General features: G+C 39.2%; 2 protein-coding genes and 3 long non-coding RNA genes across 6 annotated transcripts; 3 read left to right on the top strand and 2 right to left on the bottom strand.

The window, feature by feature from the left end:
* The first annotated feature begins 658 nt into the window (after positions 1–658).
* On the top strand, positions 659–3299 carry LOC116608574. Its single transcript, XR_004292686.2, has 2 exons — positions 659–1014; positions 2749–3299. It is a non-coding gene; the product is annotated as an uncharacterized LOC116608574 (long non-coding RNA).
* Positions 3081–6610, bottom strand: LOC5501422. The gene is made up of 3 exons (XR_004292687.2): positions 6404–6610; positions 4592–4625; positions 3081–4177 (listed from the first exon to the last, which is right to left on the bottom strand). It is a non-coding gene; the product is annotated as an uncharacterized LOC5501422 (long non-coding RNA).
* A 3486-nt stretch (positions 6611–10096) lies between these two features.
* Positions 10097–10644, top strand: LOC125573712. Its single transcript, XR_007314189.1, has 2 exons — positions 10097–10219; positions 10341–10644. It is a non-coding gene; the product is annotated as an uncharacterized LOC125573712 (long non-coding RNA).
* A 1913-nt stretch (positions 10645–12557) lies between these two features.
* LOC116617960 (serine/arginine repetitive matrix protein 3) lies at positions 12558–16199 on the top strand. The gene is made up of 3 exons (XM_032381199.2): positions 12558–12703; positions 13687–13984; positions 15506–16199. Exons 1-3 carry the CDS (start codon positions 12663–12665, stop codon positions 15710–15712), a joined length of 546 nt encoding a protein of 181 aa, XP_032237090.1. The 5' UTR covers positions 12558–12662; the 3' UTR covers positions 15713–16199.
* Positions 16200–16376: 177 nt separating this feature from the next.
* Positions 16377–20261, bottom strand: LOC116617959 (YTH domain-containing family protein 1). 2 transcript variants are annotated; one of them, XM_032381197.2, is made up of 5 exons: positions 20088–20260; positions 19921–19948; positions 19720–19790; positions 18110–19540; positions 16377–16696 (listed from the first exon to the last, which is right to left on the bottom strand). In XM_032381197.2, exons 1-5 carry the CDS (start codon positions 20106–20108, stop codon positions 16661–16663), a joined length of 1587 nt encoding a protein of 528 aa, XP_032237088.2. In that variant the 5' UTR covers positions 20109–20260; the 3' UTR covers positions 16377–16660. The 2 variants fall into 2 exon arrangements, with proteins under 2 accessions (XP_032237088.2, XP_048590035.1); XM_048734078.1 differs by lacking the exons at positions 19720–19790; positions 19921–19948 and having other exon boundaries at positions 20088–20261.
* Between the last annotated feature and the right edge of the window lie 5 nt (positions 20262–20266).

Below are 20266 nucleotides of genomic sequence, written 5' to 3'. Positions count from 1 at the left end.
TTAAGATTACTTTTTAACCAGAATACATCAAGAGGGGTGGTGCTATTGACTGTTTTTGACTCTTAACTTGGTAACAGGCATTTATTAAAGTCTAATCCCCCACCCTTTCCTGGGACAATGTGTGTGGGGGTATCAAATGACTAGTGAATAAGAACTCCCTACTGTTATTTTTCAAGACATGATTTTCAATTCTCATGTCTTCCAAGCTAAAACCAGACATATCCTTACATAAATCTTGGCGTGAATGAATGTAAGTAGATCTCCTCTAGTTGACTTAATACTTAAGTCACAAAATTTGAGGCAAAAAGAAATAATCATCGCATGACAAGAACTTTTTCCCTTGCTCCGTGCGACAGTGCTGAATAACGTATGCGCATGCGCGTGCTCTGGCGAAAACAAGCACAATCGTAGTGTTGAATCGTTCGAGAAAAGGTACGAAAGGCTGACTTCAGTCGCTGATTTGACTAACTGTACAGCATTAAACCATACTGTACAAAAGATGACAGATTTGTGTGATAATGAGGGAGTCATAAAGAAAATTATAGCCTTAGGTTTGGTGTAGTTTTCTTAGCATTCGCCAAAATGTGACAGTTCCCCGGTAAAAAGCCGCCATTTCAAAAAAAGGCTGGTTTAACCGCGCGGTACTGGAACTAGTCTCGCGTTTTTCAGCACTGGCATGACAAGAACTTTAGCTCCGTGCTTGTACCGTTGCAGAACTGTCCTTGTGGTGAAAGTGTCTAACCAATCAGATAGGACTACATGTGTCCAATCATAGACCTTGTTAGAATACCACACGTGTGACACTGGGATCGAGTGGCAGAACAGTCTTCCCTGGGATCGAGTTTGGTATGGCAGAACGGTCGTTTGTTGATAATATAACTGATTTCTGAGGAATTGATAAAGCAGAGAAACACTCAAAAAGCAGAGAAACACCCAAGAGAAAAGGATTTAGCAAAAGCCATGTTATCTTCCCTTACTGGAGTCCGTCCTAAGACGGGGACAAGCCATTAAGAGGTGAGTCACGCTCCCTCACTTCTCGAAAAACCGAGTCTTTACTTTCGTACGGTCCTTCGCTAGGGGAGATATCCACAATTAAGCAGGTCAAGTAGTTCACAGGAAATATATTTAAAGGCTACTACTGATAAACAAGTGAACGCAATGCGAGTAAAACATCCAATTGATAATCAATCAGTTCCACTATCTAAGTTAGGCTAAGTTGTACAGTAAGATTGCAGCTATAAGCTTACAATTATCACACAGTCCCCTAAGTAACCTGATTTGATCTTTCTCTGCCTCATAAAAAGCAATACGGTGAATTGGCATATCCTCAGATTTGCCTTTTCTAAGGGTCTGTTTACATTACGAATATCAACCCTGGCTGAAGCTTTAGTATGGCCAGGCGACTGAAAATGTTTTTCATATTAGTAGCTAGCTTCAGCCTGTACTAACTGTTTAACTGTTTTTGAACAGTTAAAACTATTCACAGCACCTCGGCATGTTTTTAGCAGTTCTTAAAATTTGGTGAAACGCTGGTCGTTCATATAAAAAAAGGTCCTTATAAAAAAAAGAGTGTTCTTTATTTATGTGATTACATGGAGATATTCCATCCACTACTGGAGCTTGGGGTGAACATCCTAGCACGGGTGAGCAGCCCAGGCTGGAAATCTCACTCATATAATAGAAAAAAGCAATTTTACAAGCATTTTAGGAATACCCGGTTGGACCCCCGACTGTGCTGAAAACTCAGCCTGGGTTGAAATTTTTAATGAGATAAAAAGAAATCAACAGTCGTTAGAATGCTTCTCTATCAGGTGTGTCATCACCATTGACCACCAAAAAGTTGGTATTTGATTTTGAACAGTTGTCATGTTAGACTTTTTCCATAGCTATCTATGACTGCCAAATGCTGCAAATGCTGTTTGTGTCCCTGCCAATCCTTTGCACCATATCGAATCCTTGCTTAAACAATCCATTAAATTTCATATTTATACTAATAACTATTAGAAAATGATCACTGACACCTCGACCAATCAGCACCCTCTATTTGAACCCCCTAAATCTCATAGTAATTAAAGTTTCAAGGGGCAATAGAGAATTAGAGAATGAGTGGGGAGAATTAGTCAATAGAGAATGAGGCAATAGAGAATTAGTGGGGAGTGTAGTTAGAAATAAGTGCTTACTACTTAGTGATTAGTATTCCCTAAGTTGCAACTTTGTTTTCATTAATTTCCTGGATTATTGTTGAAACGCCAAATTAGCTATAGAGAACTTGCTATAGAGCGTATTTATGTTTTTATTGCTGGCTTAGCAACCTATCTACTACTATGTTAACAGGGGGATTTGTTACTCTGAAGACATTATGCACTTGTATTTTATATTTCACTGATTTTTTTATTTATATAAATAAATTATAATTTTATAATCCTGATGTAAAAAAGTTGTAAGCAAAACTGTTGTCAGCAACAGACTGCCACCATCCCCAGACTGAAAAGACACCTCAGTGCATTGTTGGAAACTTCAAGGCATACTGCTTGATCAGCAGTAGCTGAACTTGACTGATAGTGTGGGACTTGAAATAGGGGGAAGGTTTCTGTTTTTGGTCTGTTTTTCTTATACGTTCATCTGACATTGCTATTCCTCATTTGCCCAGATAGTGTTTTTAAGAAGAATTTCTAACATCTTCAACATGTTCTCTTGACTCAATTGTAATATGTAATACAAGGTTACAATGATTTTTCTTTGTCACAGGGGCTTCACCACCTTGATAATCTCATCCTGACCAAGTCATTGCACTGCAGTTGTCCACACATCACAGTTGGTTATTGCCCTTGACAAATACTGCAGAGGAATTCCCTTTTTATTTATTTCAGGCAGTGTCAAATTTTGTTATTCAATGTCAAAGGTGCCAAGGTTAACAAAATTGAACCAGAGATTTTGTCATTTTTAGCTCTAAGGCCGCACCAAGCAAATAGTCCAGTTTTGAAATCAACTGTGCCATTGGAATTAAGGACACATATAATGACAGTGTGAGCCTAAGTTTCAGATTATTGGTTCACAAATAACATCGAGATCGTGAACAATTCACATGTTTTACATTGTTTTATTTCAAGCTCTAGGAGATTTTCACTTGTATGTTACACTTGACTTTTACTACCTTTGTCCATCTATTCAGCAGGCATGATGGATTTCCAAATTTGATTACTGAAGCAACCTTTGTCACATCATAGCTTTTAATGTTCTGTTGTAGTTATGTAACTATTTATTTGCATAATCTTTCAATAAATCACATGTTTCCTTGATGACTCCATTGTCTCTGAATGGCAATGAAACATATTCCTAAATCAGCTGTTCACTAACCAAATCAACATTCCCCTACTGCAATATGCTGTATTTATTTACTACACAAATCTGCGCTAGTTAAACTTTGCCACTCGACTCTATTCATATTTAAAGCATATCTCCGGCACTGCCGTCATACGATCCTCCGTCATTTACCTCCATAAGACTCGATCGGACATACAGTTTACTACGTATGGTTGTGGAGTCTGCGCTAGTTAAACTTTGCCACTAGACTCTATTCATATTTAAAGCATATCTCCGGCACTGCTGTCATACGACCCTCTGTCATTTACCTCCATAAGACCCGATTGGACATACAGTTTACTACGTATAGTTGTGGAGTCTTAAAATAAAACATAAAAAGAGACAACGCAAGGTTACTGGTCCCCTCCATATCCATTTTCTACATTTTTAATAACAGAAAATGGTAGGGATATTAACCTGGTTCACCAGGGGGTATCATCAGGAACCACCTGATTCATTGTTGCCAGCTTAAGCGAGTCACAGTTTGGCCGATCAACTTCAGACAGACCAGAAAGCTGGGGGATTTTACTTGTACTATATGCACTTGCGCCCTATTTGTACTGATTCGATCTCAAGCTGTGTCGAGGTCTCAATCAAATGATGTGTTACATCTGCAATCTCAATACTCGCCATCACAGTTGAAAGGTGGATGATTAGCTTCTCAAACAACGTTTTTTCACTGTACGATACAGATCCGATAAAAGTTCACATTCTGGCACAGTTGGCACTTGGATCAGGCGATGGTGCTCACTTGCATGTTGTCATTGTTTGAATCTTGCTAGGGCACATAATTGGTTGCTGCCACCATAAAGACCTGGGAGAGGTTATACATTAGTTGTGAAAGACACTGAAGAAACCCAAAGAGCAAAAAACATCCTAGTGAAACTTGGGTGATGATGTGAATGGCAAAAAATTTACATATGTTGAGACTTTTTTAATTGTCAGTCAAAGTAGTTTGATGTTTGCTGGAAACAACAAAAGTGTGAATTACAGTAGGTTTTTCTTCCAATCAGTGTTGTACTTTGCTCAATGTTTTGAAGCTCACATTTCATGAATTTGCGTGAAAAAAGAGATTCTTTTTATTTAGGATAACAAAATTCTTGAAAACCGGTGACAACAAATGCTTTAGTACAATCTTTGACATGGCGACCAAAAGTAAGCCCCGGTATTACCTTTACATATACATCAGTGGTTAACAACATGTTTGCATGTTTGGGTGGACTTTTACCTTGTATGTTTCCTGGTTCTTCTGCCATTCCAGCCTGTCAAACAGAACATGTTTAGTTTTTTTTAAACAACTTTTGCTTGTGGTGTAATACCGTCATAGTACCTCAATGTGGGTTGTGCAGACCAACATACAGTTGAACTCACAAAAAGGGACTAACTGGGACCTATTAATTTAGTCCCATATACACATGAAGTCACATTTTAGTGTATTTTGAGCTTGTGTGAGAAAATTAAAAACTGGGTCACTTTTTCAAGTTTCAAAACTATGTTGCTGTCCTACTTCTCCAAAAACCCATTAGAACCCTTTCTATAATCTTATCCATTGCTTGAAAACCTCTACCAAGTTGTCTAGGAGTCATATGGGTTAAGTTCAAATGTTTGCTTTTTGCTTGGCACATGGGGCTTTATACACACACATACTTTCCAAATAAAGTGCAAACCAAGTCACAGTGACATTTAGCCTACACAGCTATATGCATATACAGTATTGGAACCAGAGTGTGACACATGACTCACATCTGTGACTAAATATAAGCTTTTTCCAGCATAATATTGAAAAATGTATGTGATATTATTTCTGTATGTTTATGATTGCAATAAGTGACAAATCTTTTTTCAATTACTTTATGTTGTATTACGACTTCAAACACAAGTTACTGTATATACATGTTCTGAAACTGTTTACCACCTTTTACAAATCGTTTTTTGCATCTTACAAACTCTTTAACATTATTCTATTTTGCTTTCATGCTTGATTTGGAATTTCCAAAATTCCAACATTCACCAGATCCTGTTTTTGTTATTAGGTGGTAAACCTTTAGAAAGCTAGTAAAGTTCCAAGGAAGCATATAAAAAATTAGCATGGCAGGGAAAACTGTTGGTAATGGATAAAGATGATTACAACAGACCCTTATGTTTAAAGGCTTTTGTTTAAGTAATTTTGCACATGAACCATCCATAACTCATAAAGCGTGTGCATAAATATTATGCACACAAAGCAATACATAATAAGGCTTTTGTTCAGAAATAGGGTCAGCGAAGAAATATTTTAGTCCAATAAAAGTGAATACAAATACAGAACTCTATTTCAACGCTTTATAAGCTTATAGATAATACAAAAATGATTATTTGAGATCGTTAAACACAAGTATGGCTCAACATCATTCAAATCCCGCTTCACTAGAGCTAGGAATAAATGCGTTTGAAAATTAAAAAAAATCACTAACACTTAGATTCTAAACAATGGTAATATAGGGCGCTTCCTATATTTTTTCCTTATTATTCGTTCACTATGAGTTCCGGACACCACAAACGGCTACCGACACGTGGATTACAAGGGAAAAATAACACAAATCTGAATCCACTTTAATCGGGAAAAGCTGTAAGGATAACCAAATATCATTATCCCTTAAGAGAACATAAAGTCTCACTTGATAAGATTGGTATGCTTGCAGATAATATATTAACAAAGGGATGTATTTTAACAGAGAAACAAAAGCAATACTTTGAAAGTGTCACTGGATGCTTGATGTCGGATTCCTTGGAACGGCGTAAAAACCTTACCTAATTTTAAAAACAGGGCCTGATTGAACTTAACAAATCGTCTTAAGTAACATAATTAAACATGCATTATTCCATGACTTTGTTGGGCTAATAACTTAAGGTTGGTTGGAGTTTGCTTTTTTCATCAGTTGAGCTAATACTTAAAAGTATTACAATAGTCTTCGCTGTTTTGCTTAGAGATTTTCAAGAGGAACATATTCAGCAGAACTTCATCTACCCAAAAATTATTATAATTAATGGAGATCCTTACCTTGAATAAAGGGTAAATGCTGAAAAAGTGATTCACCAAGTTAACAATTCCAACACGACCCTATGAACGATCTCCCCTTTGCACGATCTCCACCAGGTACAAGACACGATCACAAGGCACTTTGATTGGATGGACGGTATGGGAGATACAAGAGACAATCTGATTGGTTAGACACTTCTGCAACGAGGACCATTCTGCAACGCTACACGTGCTTGTATTTAGCCGCCATTTCGGGGCCGAGTGGGGCCTGGGAGTTGCGCGGCTGACTGACAGGCGAGTGACACCACAGGGTACCCGCGCAATGACCACAAAAGCAAGTCGCTTAGTTATACCGCGCTGGCTCCGCTATTATAATCACTATAGTATTAGTGAGTTTAACACCAATGATTTAGACTGACTGCATATGTACATCGTGTAATACCGTTAAGAGTCTATTGTACTCTAATTGAATCGATTCTTTGGTACTTATATACCGAGAGTCTATTGCAGTCTATTGCACACTTGTTCCATCAATATTAATCATAAGTTGTTTAACAGATATTATTGTACACTAAAATAATAATAATAATAATAATAATAATAATAATAATAATAATAATAATAATAATAATAATAATAATAATAATAATAATAGTTGCATTTATAATTATAATAAATTTGCTTTGCTCATGTAATCCTCTCAGCTTTTTGTTTTTTCCTGCTTTTCAAATATCCCAATGAAGGCTTATGGGTAGAATAAGTGTTTCACCGTCTCCATCTTCCGCGCCAGTCTAGCCCGAACTTTGTTAACTCTATGTCATTCAGCAGTGATTACTGCTAGCTGGGCGCCGGCTACATAACCAAAATAAACAGGAGTTCTCCTGAACTGTGTTTGTTGTAAAGTGTTATGAAATGTAGGCAAAATGTGGACTTTCGACCGTTGTGGGGGTGCGAACCCCCTACAACCCCCCCCCCCCCCCCCTGGGTACGGTCTGCTCTCGTTCCCACAGGAATCCCAAAGAGGAAAAAAGGGGTAGTTTATGGAGAAGGCTAGGTCGGTCTCTATCGCAGAAGTCGCAGAAGAGCGTTCCGCCGTGATTTTTGTTCGCGATAAGAGAAAGCGCCGAGTCCTAGTGCATGAAGGTGTATCGTTGTGGGGGTAATTTAGGCTAAGCAAACACGCCAGTAGTTCAACAACAACTGATTTACTTCAGCCATGCTTTCAACCTCGTGTCCCTACATTCATAGCGCGCGTACCACAGGGATACCGTTACAGAAGGAATGCTCGAAGATCCAGTCGTGAAAGTTTTCTTTCGCTATAGAATGCAATGAAGCATATCATGAATAATTAATCTGTAGTCATAATAACCCGTTTTTTCTGTGTCAACATTTACAAACGCACGATCCTGAGTCGCTAACGAACAAACTTGTTTTATACCCCGCCGTGTTAGCTAGGGGCAAGCATCATTGCGAAAAGCGTTAGAATTTTTTTAAATTCGTTCCTTTGTTGTCACCTCTTACGATTTACCTACAAACCTACCATCTATACTAAAATACAAGGCGAAGCACAAGACCCGGAACTCATACCAAACCAAAATGAGCAAGTGTTCGAGTCGTGATTTACAGCGCCAGAGAGTTGTGGTGGAACAACTACGAAGAGAAGTGAATATTAAACGTCTCAAGGTTTCGCAATGTGCTGGTGACATCGTAGACTTTTGTAAAGAACATGAATCACAGGACCAGTTAGTGATTAATGACAAAGATGGAAACCCGTTCAGAGGAGTGAACAAACCTTGTGTGCTGCTTTGACATTCTGAAGGACCTCATAAATAGAAGAACACTGACGTTTTCTCTAGTTTACGAAAACCTAAAGTTGAATCAGAAAAATATTTTCAATGGACAGAGAATTATGTGTGCAGCTCTTTTATAAGTTAAAGAAATATGATAGCAAAAACACTGACTTTTTTCGCATGGTATCTACGGAGTTAAAAGTTGAATCACGCACTCTCTCAGTGGATCATGGTTAATGCTGCTCAAAAGCAAAACAATTATTTGAGCAAAACGAGACTTTCCTTTTTGTCCTTTCCTAACGCTGGATTTTTGGGAAATCTTGAGACATGTAGTGTAATAATGGACACATAACTCACGCTCAAATGTAGCATTTTGATTGACATTATGGTTGAATGGTTCTATTTCTATAGTTTCGAAAGAAACTTTTAGTTTCTAAGGAATGCAACGTCTTTAATAAAAGCAAACAGAACTACAATGCGACATCAGGTGTAAAAAAGCAACGCAAACAGTCGGCAAATAACTCGAAATCAATGTGAAAAGGCACGGGCATGTCCTTCATTTTTGATTTTCTAATTTCCTTATTGTAAGAGGGGGCGCTTATTTTATTCGGCGAATCATTTAAAGTCAGCAGAATCGTTCGGGAACCAAAATTGCTTATATTTTATGTTAATAAGCAGATAAGTAGACCTCTGTTGTAATGTGGGAATGTCAATACAAGCTAAATATAATGAAGATTTGCACCATTAACGCGTTAAGGTCCTTTTTTTTGGGGGGGGGGGGGTGGTGAGGGGGTCAGGGTTCGCTTTCAGGTCGAAGGGGTCCTTATTTGGGAGAGGGCCCAGGAGAGCGCTTATTGAAATCATAACAGTAATATTTTTCTGTTATTCCAATATTCTGTATTTTTTAGGGGACAACAGCCTCAGTTTGCCACTGATTTAGCATTGTTTTGTTCGAAAATAAGGTCAGAAAAAACAAAATTTTTGGGGGCTTTTGACAGTACCGGCCATAGTTATGTTTGGCTACTTATAATGGCATTAAAAGTTTTTTCAATATATCGGGCAACAAGAGTGAAAAATGATTTTTTTGTTTGCAACTTTTTACAATTTGGGAGCAGCTTTTACAAATTTGGCGTTTTTTGGACCAACTTTTGAAGATTTTCTTGGCAGAATCTGTCGGTTTTTCCTAGCGCTGATTGAGAATGTTTGTTTTATCGTTGGGTACACTTTGTTTTTGTTTGTGTCAATCAATGCCTCACTAGATGCTTCGATAATGGCGTCCAAACCACAGGTAACGACAAGCAATGGTTGCTTGTCGTAGCTGGGAATTCGGCTGTTCTGAGATCGGTCGAGTAAAGCGTTTTTTTTGTGTGAAATGTTGTCAATAAAATTGCCTTATAACTTAGAACATGCCTTGTTGTTGCCAAATTCACGTGTAATAAACGATTTGGGGGGGGGGGGGGTTCTCAACGGAATTTATGACTTCTCTCTCCCTACTAAAGAAAGATACAAGGTTGGAGGCGCCATTTTCGGTAGCACTCAAATACCGTCGAGATTCGAGAGGAAAAAACAACAAACTAAATATTTTTATATCGCAGACCTATGCCAGGGTACACTTACATTCGATATGTGGCAAAACATCCAAGCTAAACTATTTTCCCTGGCCGCTAGCCATATTTTAAAACGAGAAAGTAGCCACAATTATCCTTGACCGATGCCGTTGGACAATTAGTTACGCTTGACCGCGCTGGGAAGGAGAGCAAACTATATTACCCTCCCCGCCAGGTGGGAAAATGTCGCGCTCGGCCGGTCTGGGAACTTGGGCAAACTATGTTACCCTCCCTACCCAAGAGAGCAAACTTCGCGCTCTGCTATTGTTAGGCCATCCAATCCGAACGCGAGTTGACCAAGACCCTCCAGTGGAAAACCCGCGATGCTGTCAACGGCGCATTACTAACTGTAGTAGATACGGATTTCACACTTTTTCACGATCTCAAATTCAGTATTATCAGTTTGCGGAGCGAGATTGTCCGGAATTCAACATAAACAGGTAAGTTTTAAGGTGACAGCATTTTTTATTTTTAAATCTGAAGTATAAACTCGGCCAAGACGAACAACAGAGAAGGGGAAGAGACGGACTCAGATTGCAATCCTTCGAATATTGTTTGTAGGTAGCACACTCGAATCTTTTGAAGACTTTCTTCACAAATGGAAAGCGCAATGTGAGTCTCAAAATCGCTGTAGGATATCACTAAGTAAGTAATATTGATCTTGATAAACATTTCCTGCTATTCCACTTAAACACATAATTTTTGTTGTTTTACCAAGTTCTTTGAGTTTTCCAAAAATGGCCTTGACCAGATGTGATTTTCCTGTCCCGGCCTGTCCTGTGATAAACACATTGTGTCCTTGTTCCACAGCTATTAAAGCTTTTTGCTGTCCTTGTGTCAACCTTCAAAATAACATGCACACACACAAAAAATCTATGACTTTATGATTTACTGTATACAGGGCCTTTTGGAGTATTCATATCAATTTTAACAGATTCCAGTAAAGATATTTCAAAGGAAACTCCTCACATAATTACTGACATATTTACCTTTTTAATGATACCAACCTATTGCTGCAGACTTTAAAATGTCCTAGTATAAGATTTTGATACCCATTCATATAAATTGCAGGATGTTTTGTTGGAATTTATGTAAAGTATCAGACACCACTGTTTTGTTAAAAAAATAATAAAAGCATGTCTGACATGACTTTTCAGTGACTCTATATTAAATACAATATTACCCACTTATAAGAACCTTTTTTTTTAATTTAGCCTAAACCTATGTTATGTAAATGGTGCTTAGTGGAATTTTAGGCTACGCAGGTTCTTATGTCTTTTTTTGCATCATGGATTTTTCGTTTAATTTCTATAAGAACCTATTTGAAATTTTAGGCTAAACAGGTTCTTATGTAAATGGGTTTGAATTTATCTTTTTAGGCTAGGAGGTTTTTAAATTGCAGGTTCTTATAATTGGGTAAGTATCGTTTCCAGGCAATTTCTGGCTGTAAGCATTAAAAACAGACACATTTTCAATTTTATTGAATTGCGTTCTTAAAAGACACCACCATGGGACATGTCTCTTTTCTGACTACAGTCGTGTCCTTTTGTTATTAGGATGTGATGATCCACTAGCGTGAGACCCCCTACGGGATAGCAGAAGAATTATATACCCTAAAAGATAGGGTGGTCACCCCCATCTACTTTTATGGAGTCCCCCCCGGCATCCCATCATTGTATGGATAGTCTATCCTAACCTAGTCCTCCTGAGCCAATGTAGACTCGATGACTCAATCGTCAATGGCCCAGTTGATTAACAACTGACTAACGATGTCTGCGCACAGCTTTAGCATAGTGATCGTCACTAAAAGCAACTACGCTCGCTTTATAAGAACGTATAATTTTACATCCCTTTGTAACGAGGAAGGTAAAAGGGGCCACGAAATGCGCAACCGCGCACATAAAATAGCACAATTGAAAGAATCAGATTTTTGCGAAAAAGTGCAAATCCTGAAACCGCAAAAAAAGACAATGCCAATTCGCACAAAGAAAACTTACTATATCCGCGAAAAACCTCACTAAATTTAAAGCAAAACCTCATATGACTGCAAGTACTTAAGTGCTCCTCTGTAACAGACCTGGATAGTAACAATTACCCGGCAGGTTTTCCGTAAGGCAGATTTTTCGACAGGTCTTAGTGCAAGTTTAAAATGCCGGGACACGAGAGTAGCAAGACTAGACAGTCTATGAATTCTTTTCAATGTGTATATCTTCGTGCGGGGGAGGGGGGGGGATATTTCTCAACAGGTCAGAATTAAATTATACCAGGGAAGCCAGCGCCCTGTCTGGAAAGTCTGAAAACTCCGGTCGGTGGGTGCAAATTCTAGTAGAGGCTGGGCTAAAATGTTCATATGGATGTTCTAAGATTATTTAATTTATTGTATAGGCAGAGTACTACGAATCAATGCAAAAATACACACCATTTAGTGAGTCTGCAGAGTCAATTTCCAGTTTTTGGTGTATTGTATTCATTGTTCTGGTACGAGATCGCGACAGTTTGGGCTTTTTGATTCTATCACCATTTAGTGAGGATATAATACCTGCAATAAATTAATAATAACAGGATTGTAAAATTAAATTCAACAGGGCACCAATGTACACAATTTAATTTCGGGACGCATATCACTCTATTAAAAATATTTTGCTTCTATTTACGATCCTGTTCTTAAAACTCGGTGGAAAAAAGTCAAAATATGAGCATAAAGAATGTACGAGAAATCAGTGGCGATTCCAAAGTGCGTGCTCTTGTGACGGGACCTACAAAATCCCCGGATGCCATGACGTCATTAATGCATTATGAAATTATGTGGTTAAAAGGGCGCATCGTGCATGCGCGCGCCATCATGCATGTTACGACTAATATGGACTAGCTTGCCTGCGTGGCATGCAAGCGCAGATGGGGAATAGCTTACGAATCGCCCTTAGGTAAGAGTTTGTAAATGATAATGTCCGTAAAGAGGTATTGAAATGGGTCTCGATCTCTTTTTTCCCGTCCTTTATTGTTTACAAATCCATTCTTCCCGGTCGTAGTTTACGTCAAGTCTGTTTTCCGTCTACGTTTGGTAACTAAAACGCCGTTCCCGGTAACCAGAACACAATTTCCTGCATAAAATGAGCGGACTAGTCGGGCCAAGACGGGTAATAGCCCATAATAGACTGTGCTAGCGTGCCGTCTTGTCCCGACTGGTGCCAATGTGTGTATGCTAGTGTGCTGTTAAAGTCCACTAAAAAGAACGAGTGCTTGTTCTCATTTTTTTACCCATTTAGGACCCTGTCCGCATAATCGTCTATGTTTAATAAAGTGAACTTCAGTGAATTTTCTGTGAACAGAGCAGATGTAAGAATGCGCAGACTTTGCGACCCTCCTTCAATCAGTCAATTGGGTTTGATCATACACCTATTTCAAAAAAGGTTTTACCCGAGAATCCATTTGCGGAACCCGCGGTGGTTTATGGGTACCGTATAATTGGCTGTCATCTGAAAGTCAACATACACAGATTCACAGATTCTCCGAGTGCAACCTTATTTGAAATAGGTGTATACACTTAGAAAAATGTGTAAATCTATTTTAATTTAATTTATTTTAATTTTAATTTTAAAAAGGTCAACAATGCACGATTCTGGCATAAATGAAGTTTATTAATCATATTTATTCATACTATTAATAAGCACCCCATTATTACCTTTAAATAAAACAGCCGTTTAACATATGACGTGGAATACACCATATAAAGCCTATATTTATATAAATAAATAGGTATGCAGGTATAAGTACACACCTTCCCCTTGAAAAGTGCGCGTACATCACGGAACCACCCCTGTGTCGGTCACTATTTACCATACTCACAATGGCCACTACTTACTATTTACCCTTCGCGGTAGACTCATTCATTAGCTTTCTATTTTAGCGAACTTTCTAGCAGACTTGGCTTCTCAGGGGAACCACCACCTCCTCCACCCCTTCCCCCACAGTCCAAATCCCGCTCCAAGCGGACTCAAGGTGGCCGACGGCGTCGACGGAGGAGCCGTTTAGATGAAATCCGTCAGGTACAGAGCGAACACGGCGGCGAGAGGAAGAAAAAAAAAAGAAGGCCTAGGGATGAACCGGAGAAGTCTGGGGAGAGGCGAAGACGACGACGGAGGAGGCCTGAGGAGGAGGGCGTCGAAAAGGCTGAAGGGAGAGAAGTACCACAGGGAGCTGAGCAGGTGAGTTCTCGTTGAGGTGTGTGGTTAGCGATAATCGATGGCCCTGATGATGATTATAGTAAGAGTTACCAAGGCAACCATGGGAACTCTAGAGCTAGCATCATTATTAAGAGACGTTCCAAGTTTAGCCAACACCAGAAACATGTGCCGAAGGAGCTGGTAGCCGCTAAGGATTCTTTAATAGTTAAGGACATATTTCGTGTCGTAATCTAAGAATTTGTGCAGGCTTCATTATTCTCGGAAACCCATGGCGGGACAAGGCTGCGGAGGGGGTGTTGTTCCGCCTCGTTCTCGCGCCTCGTTTACATATGAAGAAAACGTTGTCGTTTTGAGGGACTGGTACCGAGGAGTCTATGTTTCTTTTCAGATTGTTTCTCCATAGACCAAAGATGGTCACAGTCACTGTTTTTCTCTTCTGATAACAAGTAATGAAGTTTATATGAAGCACCTGCGGTACGGCAACCTTTAAAATGACAAGAATCATGCAGTTTTTCCAAATAAGGAATATATTAGTTTCCTTATATGGAAGTGACCGCGTTTGGCAAAAACTACAATTTTTGGCTGAATTTTCTTGATATGTGCTGACCTAGATGACCAGGCTTCCTGTGGCTTCAAGCTTTTGGGTTTGGCTAAACAAGAAACATTAACCGCCAGCACCTGCCAGCATTGCTGGCAAATTTTCGCTTGACTGACTATAGGACAAAGGAAATGTCAAAATGAAAAATGGACTTTTTGATATTTCCTTTGTCTTGTGGTCAGTCGAGCATGAATTCGCCAGCAATGTTCTGGCCGGTGCTCAGGTGCTGGCGCAGTTTGCACGGGGCTTAAGAAAGCAAGTCATACTCAACATGCCGCGCGCAACAGATGTATTGAATATGTTGATTAGCGACCTTAAGATGCGACAACGGCAACGGCTACGGAGTGACTGAGATAACACTTTAACGCTTGGCGGCAAATTCCACAATAGTTTCGATGAAATCACCTTCAGGAACAAACTAAGAACAGTAAACTTCATTTTTAGAATAGAAAATAGAGAAAGGTGAATTTATACTCCAAACGACCACGTACGCGCCAGACAGTAAAATTCAGTGTTCTCTTTTTAACGTTTTTAACACGCCCTACCCGTAATCCATCCTCGGGGACCCAGGGCGTCGCGGAGATCGGGCACACAGGGAAAGCGAGATAGAAAGAGCAGTGCTCTTTCTTTCTCGCGCGCTTCCTGTGTGCCCGATCTCCGCGACGCCCTGGGTCCCAGAGGATGCTCGTAACCGTACTCGTATATTAAAGTCCCTATTTATTAAAGTCAGCGAACTATACCCTAACACCAGGTACGGCCGTAAGCTACCGACTCGCTAGGTCAACCACCTGAATTGGGGAAGCCTCCCCAGAAAGGTAAAAACCTTCGGACAGCAATTTTCTTTCTCTCAAGATATGTTTGTGTCCCCTTTATTACTCTATGGCAGCTTGTTCCTAGTTACGTCTTCTATTTGCAACAAACTAATGTATCACCGCATCTTGTAGGCGACAACCAGCGCAGGCTACAAGCCCACTACCCTTCCTACCCTATACAAAATGTTCAAGAAGCCGAAACGCGAAGGGGCAACACAGCCATCCCGCAAATATAGAAAAGATTTCCTGCGTAACCGCTCCTGGTGTATGGGAATGGACGAGGAAAGGCTGGGTGAAACATTTGTGAGCGAGACCTCTGACTCAGGATCTGCAGATTAAGGCCTTAAATTTGTTTTTTTAAACATTTTCGGTATATTTTGTATGCTACTTTCTTGAAATGATTGACCATAAATTAAAGATGTAACGTTTTGGGGAGCCGGCCAAGATACTTGGAAAAATTTCATTATTATAGTTAAACAAGACCCCGTTCCTGGGTCTCCTGTGGCTGGTTTGGAGGCTCGGTTGACTTCACATCATCAACCACAGGGAACCCAAAACAGCACAGGGAACCCGGTAAGAATGGCAGAGTACAGGGTGCACTAAAAAGCTATGGAAGGACTGGTTGTATTGGCTTCATGAGAAAAGCCCATGACCTTCAACCAAGATACTTTTATTTTAGAATTCTAAGGTGGATTTTTATTCCCACTCTGATTGGTTAAAAACAGTATTTCTGTGAGATTCAATGATACACAGACATGAAGAAATACAGGACCATTCGTAATAATCGGTAATAATTCAACTAGAGGATTAAAAAATCAAAACATCACCAATTTGTGAATTCCACTTGAAAATATAATATTGTACTTGTTACTATATTTTCAAATGAAATATCCCTTGGAATCACTAATTGGAGATGAATTTCTCAATATAATGTTTTCATATTATTGAGGTTGCTGTACTTTACAGCATTATTTATCAATAATTCAATTTCATTGCAGTTAGATTGACAGAGAAAGGATGCTACATTTATTCATATTCTTCAACCATACAATAAACGGTTCTCTGGCAGACTGCAAAAACAGCCACAATGCATCAAATTCAGTCTGTAAAATCAAATCCACTAACATATAATCGAGAAATTCTAGTATGTACCACAGTGGCGAGTTCTCCACTGGGCATAGTAGGAGTCTATAATGACGAAATTATCCTGTAAAATCATGGCCATGTTACATAGGTCCGGTTGTGTTGTCCATTGAAAGGAAACAAGCTCAGCAAGAGTTGGAAAATTCAGGGCTCACGCACACCAGTCACCTTCTTGTTTCCCTGAAAAATAAAAGTATACAGAATTAAAGAACTGGATCTACGCACGTCCACATGTTTCAGACATTATCATGTAGAAGATGTAACTGGAATTTCAAGGCTCATTTTTAAAAAAAAAAAAAAAAAAATGAAAATGATTGACAATTAAAATTCATTTTAATCTTTTCTAAAAATGGGCCAATTTAAGTAAAAAAGGAAAACAAAATACAAAATTCAGTGGGTCAAAATGTGTTAAGTCACAACAAAAGAATTTTTATAATGATTGCATTATGTGAAGGGTGGTTACTATAAACTATATACAAAGTAAACTAAGAAAAACCAGATGGAAAGTATTAACAGTAGTTCATCTGCACAATATTCTTTTATGAACTGAAACAATACATAAAAATAGAAACCAGTATGAAAATCTTAAGGTCTAAATGTCCTTAATTTTTGTAACATCCCAAAAATTGTTGCAATTTAGAATGGGTTTTAGACAATAATGAGATGGTAAATGTCCTTGAATAACGGGCTTCAGACTAGACATCATAAACATGGAATAACTTGGCAATCAATTAGGTGTCAAAAACTGGACAAGGGTAATATATAACAACCTCTTGAGAATAAGTCATTCATAAGTTAGATGTTAACAGCAGGGCTGTCCACAATAAATCATTTAACTGATCAAGCAGTAGTTTCCTGCTAACTGCTCCAAGGTAATATTCCTGAGGGTGTCTGTAGGAGCTTAAAAAAGCTTTTCCACAGCATATACACAGTAGAATAAAGCATTTTAACAAAATATACACAGTAGAATAAAGCATTTTAACAGCATAAACACAGTAGAATAAAGCATTTTAACAGCATATACACAGTAGAATAAAGTATTTTAACAGCATATACACAGTAGAATAAAGCATTTTAACAGCATATACACAGTAGAATAAAGCATTTTAACAGCATATACAAAGTAGAATAAAGCATTTTAACAGCATGTACACAGTAGAATAAAGCATTTTAACAGCATATACACAGTAGAATACCACTACTACCAGCTTGCATAAAAATAACACAAGCCTTTTTTCATTCCCTTGAACACACTTAACTGTCTGGTTGTTACACTTAAAAATAGTGTTTTGACTCTTGTTTTAGCTGTTTTTTTTTTTCTCATCATGCATATATGAATAACAATGCTTTGTTCATATCTGTATAAGCAGCTAAAACATATTTTTCAATTAACTAATTTCGCTCTCTCTCTCCATCATTTTAGCAGGGTTCTACTCTATTTTTTCTGCAAGAGCAAAAAGCAGGTTTTCTTTACAAACTATTTTTACCTAATTCATCTTCACTGTTATCACTCCTGCCTTTTCTTGCAGCAGATATTATTCTACCATGTTACACATTTTTTTCTACCATAGATCAACGATAAGATTCTCCTACCTTTTTGAATTCCTCGTCTTGGCGCTTCTCATAGTGTGCAAAGTCATCAAAAATGGAGGTTTGGTGCTTATAGGAGTGAATGATCTTCACAACTTGACGTGCCTTCTCTGGAGGCACTTCCTGAGTGTCACGTGAGTTAGTGACTGGCTTATTGTCATTATTCTCAAGACGAATATGACGCAAGGCATTGTTGGGCACATCTTTCACATAGTACCACTTTACTTCAAACTTTCCTTTCCATTTATCTTGTGACCAAATACCAGTTTCAATGTCAAGGTTCACCTCAGACATCATTTGAGCAATTCCGCAAAAGTGTCCACTTCCATTTACGCTAAAAAACAGATAGATGGGGCCATGCCTCTGCTCACGGAATGCCTCGTTAAGGCGACGATTCCCATGCTCTGTGCTGGTCCAAACACAATACTTGATTGAACGGTGTATATCATCCTCGCTATAGCTCTTGATGATAAAAAAGCGAGCACCAGGTTTGTTCAACAAAGGGCAATCCTTAGGGTTGTAGTTACTTTTGGATCTTAGTTTGTCCAGAACAGGAACACTTTCACCTGGGTTTGAAGACAGTCCAGTATTTCCAGACGCACCAGCATTTCCGCCAGTGCGGGGCCTTTGTCCACGCCCAACAGCTGGTTTATTTGCACCAGCCTTGGCAACATTGCCCCAAGAGGTAGAGTCCTTGTTGGGTCCACCATTTGTCGGAACTTGGCCTGGAAGTTTGGGCTTTTGTGGAGGAGGCTTAGGTTTTGGTTTGGCAGGTTGGCTTGCAATTGCAGCCCATGATTTAGGCTTATTATCCGGTACAGGTTGTCCTTTAATCGGTCCTTGGGGCATTCCTTGGCTTCCCTTATCATTTCCACTATCATGATCAACAGTCAAGCTAAAATTTGACAAAGCTTTCTCCATTCCATCACTTGTATACTCATTTCCATTCAAGGAATTCATCCCGGCTCCAATTGCAGCGAGAGGTTCAGAAACAGGTGGTGGAGGTGGCTGGTAAAAGTTTGTCAAGAGGGGTGCCCCCCCTGAAGCCTGTTGAGTAGCCTCTCCCCAAGAAATATCAGTCGAACTTCCTGGAAAATACAATGCACCTCCCTGGTTTAAAAACATGTTGTTGGTTGAGGTATTTTGTCCCAAATACGGAGTTGACGAAACAGCAACTCCACCATTGTTGTGACTAAATACACCCTGATCAATCAACTGTTCACCATTTCCAACTGCACTGAAGCCACTGGACGGAAACAAAGTATTTGGAAGTCCTGGTGATGACCAAGTCCCGTCACTAATACCAGTGTTCAAATACTGGAAAGGCATCGGTGGTAGACCCGTAGTTGAAGTTGTTGACGGGTAAAATGGCGGTAAATACGTATCGCCGAGTGAACTAGGCATTTGGAGTTCGCGGTGATGTTTTTCCTGATTCTGCCGGGCAGACGCCATTTTCAGCACATGTGGATAAACGATGGCAACCATTAATGGAATTCAACACCTATTCGCTGCTCACACAGGCCGCGGAGTTTAATCGAAAAAAAAAATACAACGAAGAACTAGCAAAAATACAACGAAGAACTAGCAAAAAAAAGGGATTTGTGTTTGCCTACCTGATTGGAATGCGCGTTTAGATATTTTTCTATGTCTCCACTGGAAATTTCGCCGTTCTTGCCAACGTAGCCTGCGAAAACGAATAAAGTTTCTAATTTAGTGATTATAAAACCGCGAGCTACGGCGTAAACCAACGAAAAGCGAACAAAACTGGCAAATTCCAAATAATCACACTCTTTATATCATAATTAGATAACTACCTTTAGTGTTATTATCTTTGGGCCGATGCTTTTCCGTGATCCAAGGCGAAACGAAGAAAATTATACAAGAAAAAACAGCGAGCACGCATTAGAATCAATCCTCGCACCTCGATTTTAACCAGACATTACTGACTTAATAGCGGCAAAAACACTCCTAAATTACATACCTGGTCGATAGTTGTGGACATCACAAGTAAATTGCAACACAACTATGTCGACTACTATACTTCTGCGCGCAAAATATATTGGTTTTTCGAGTCTTTCTGAGCGAAAGCGTAGGGAACAAAAGAAAATGGCGGATCAGTCTCCAGTCGTAGGTGCGCGCGTTCCTTTGCGTGACTGGTGG

Source organism: Nematostella vectensis, chromosome 11, assembly GCF_932526225.1.
Source record: "Nematostella vectensis chromosome 11, jaNemVect1.1, whole genome shotgun sequence".
Taxonomy (NCBI): domain Eukaryota; kingdom Metazoa; phylum Cnidaria; class Anthozoa; order Actiniaria; family Edwardsiidae; genus Nematostella; species Nematostella vectensis.
The sequence above is the reverse complement of the archived record's forward strand: the minus strand, read 5'-3'. Positions and strand labels throughout refer to the sequence as shown.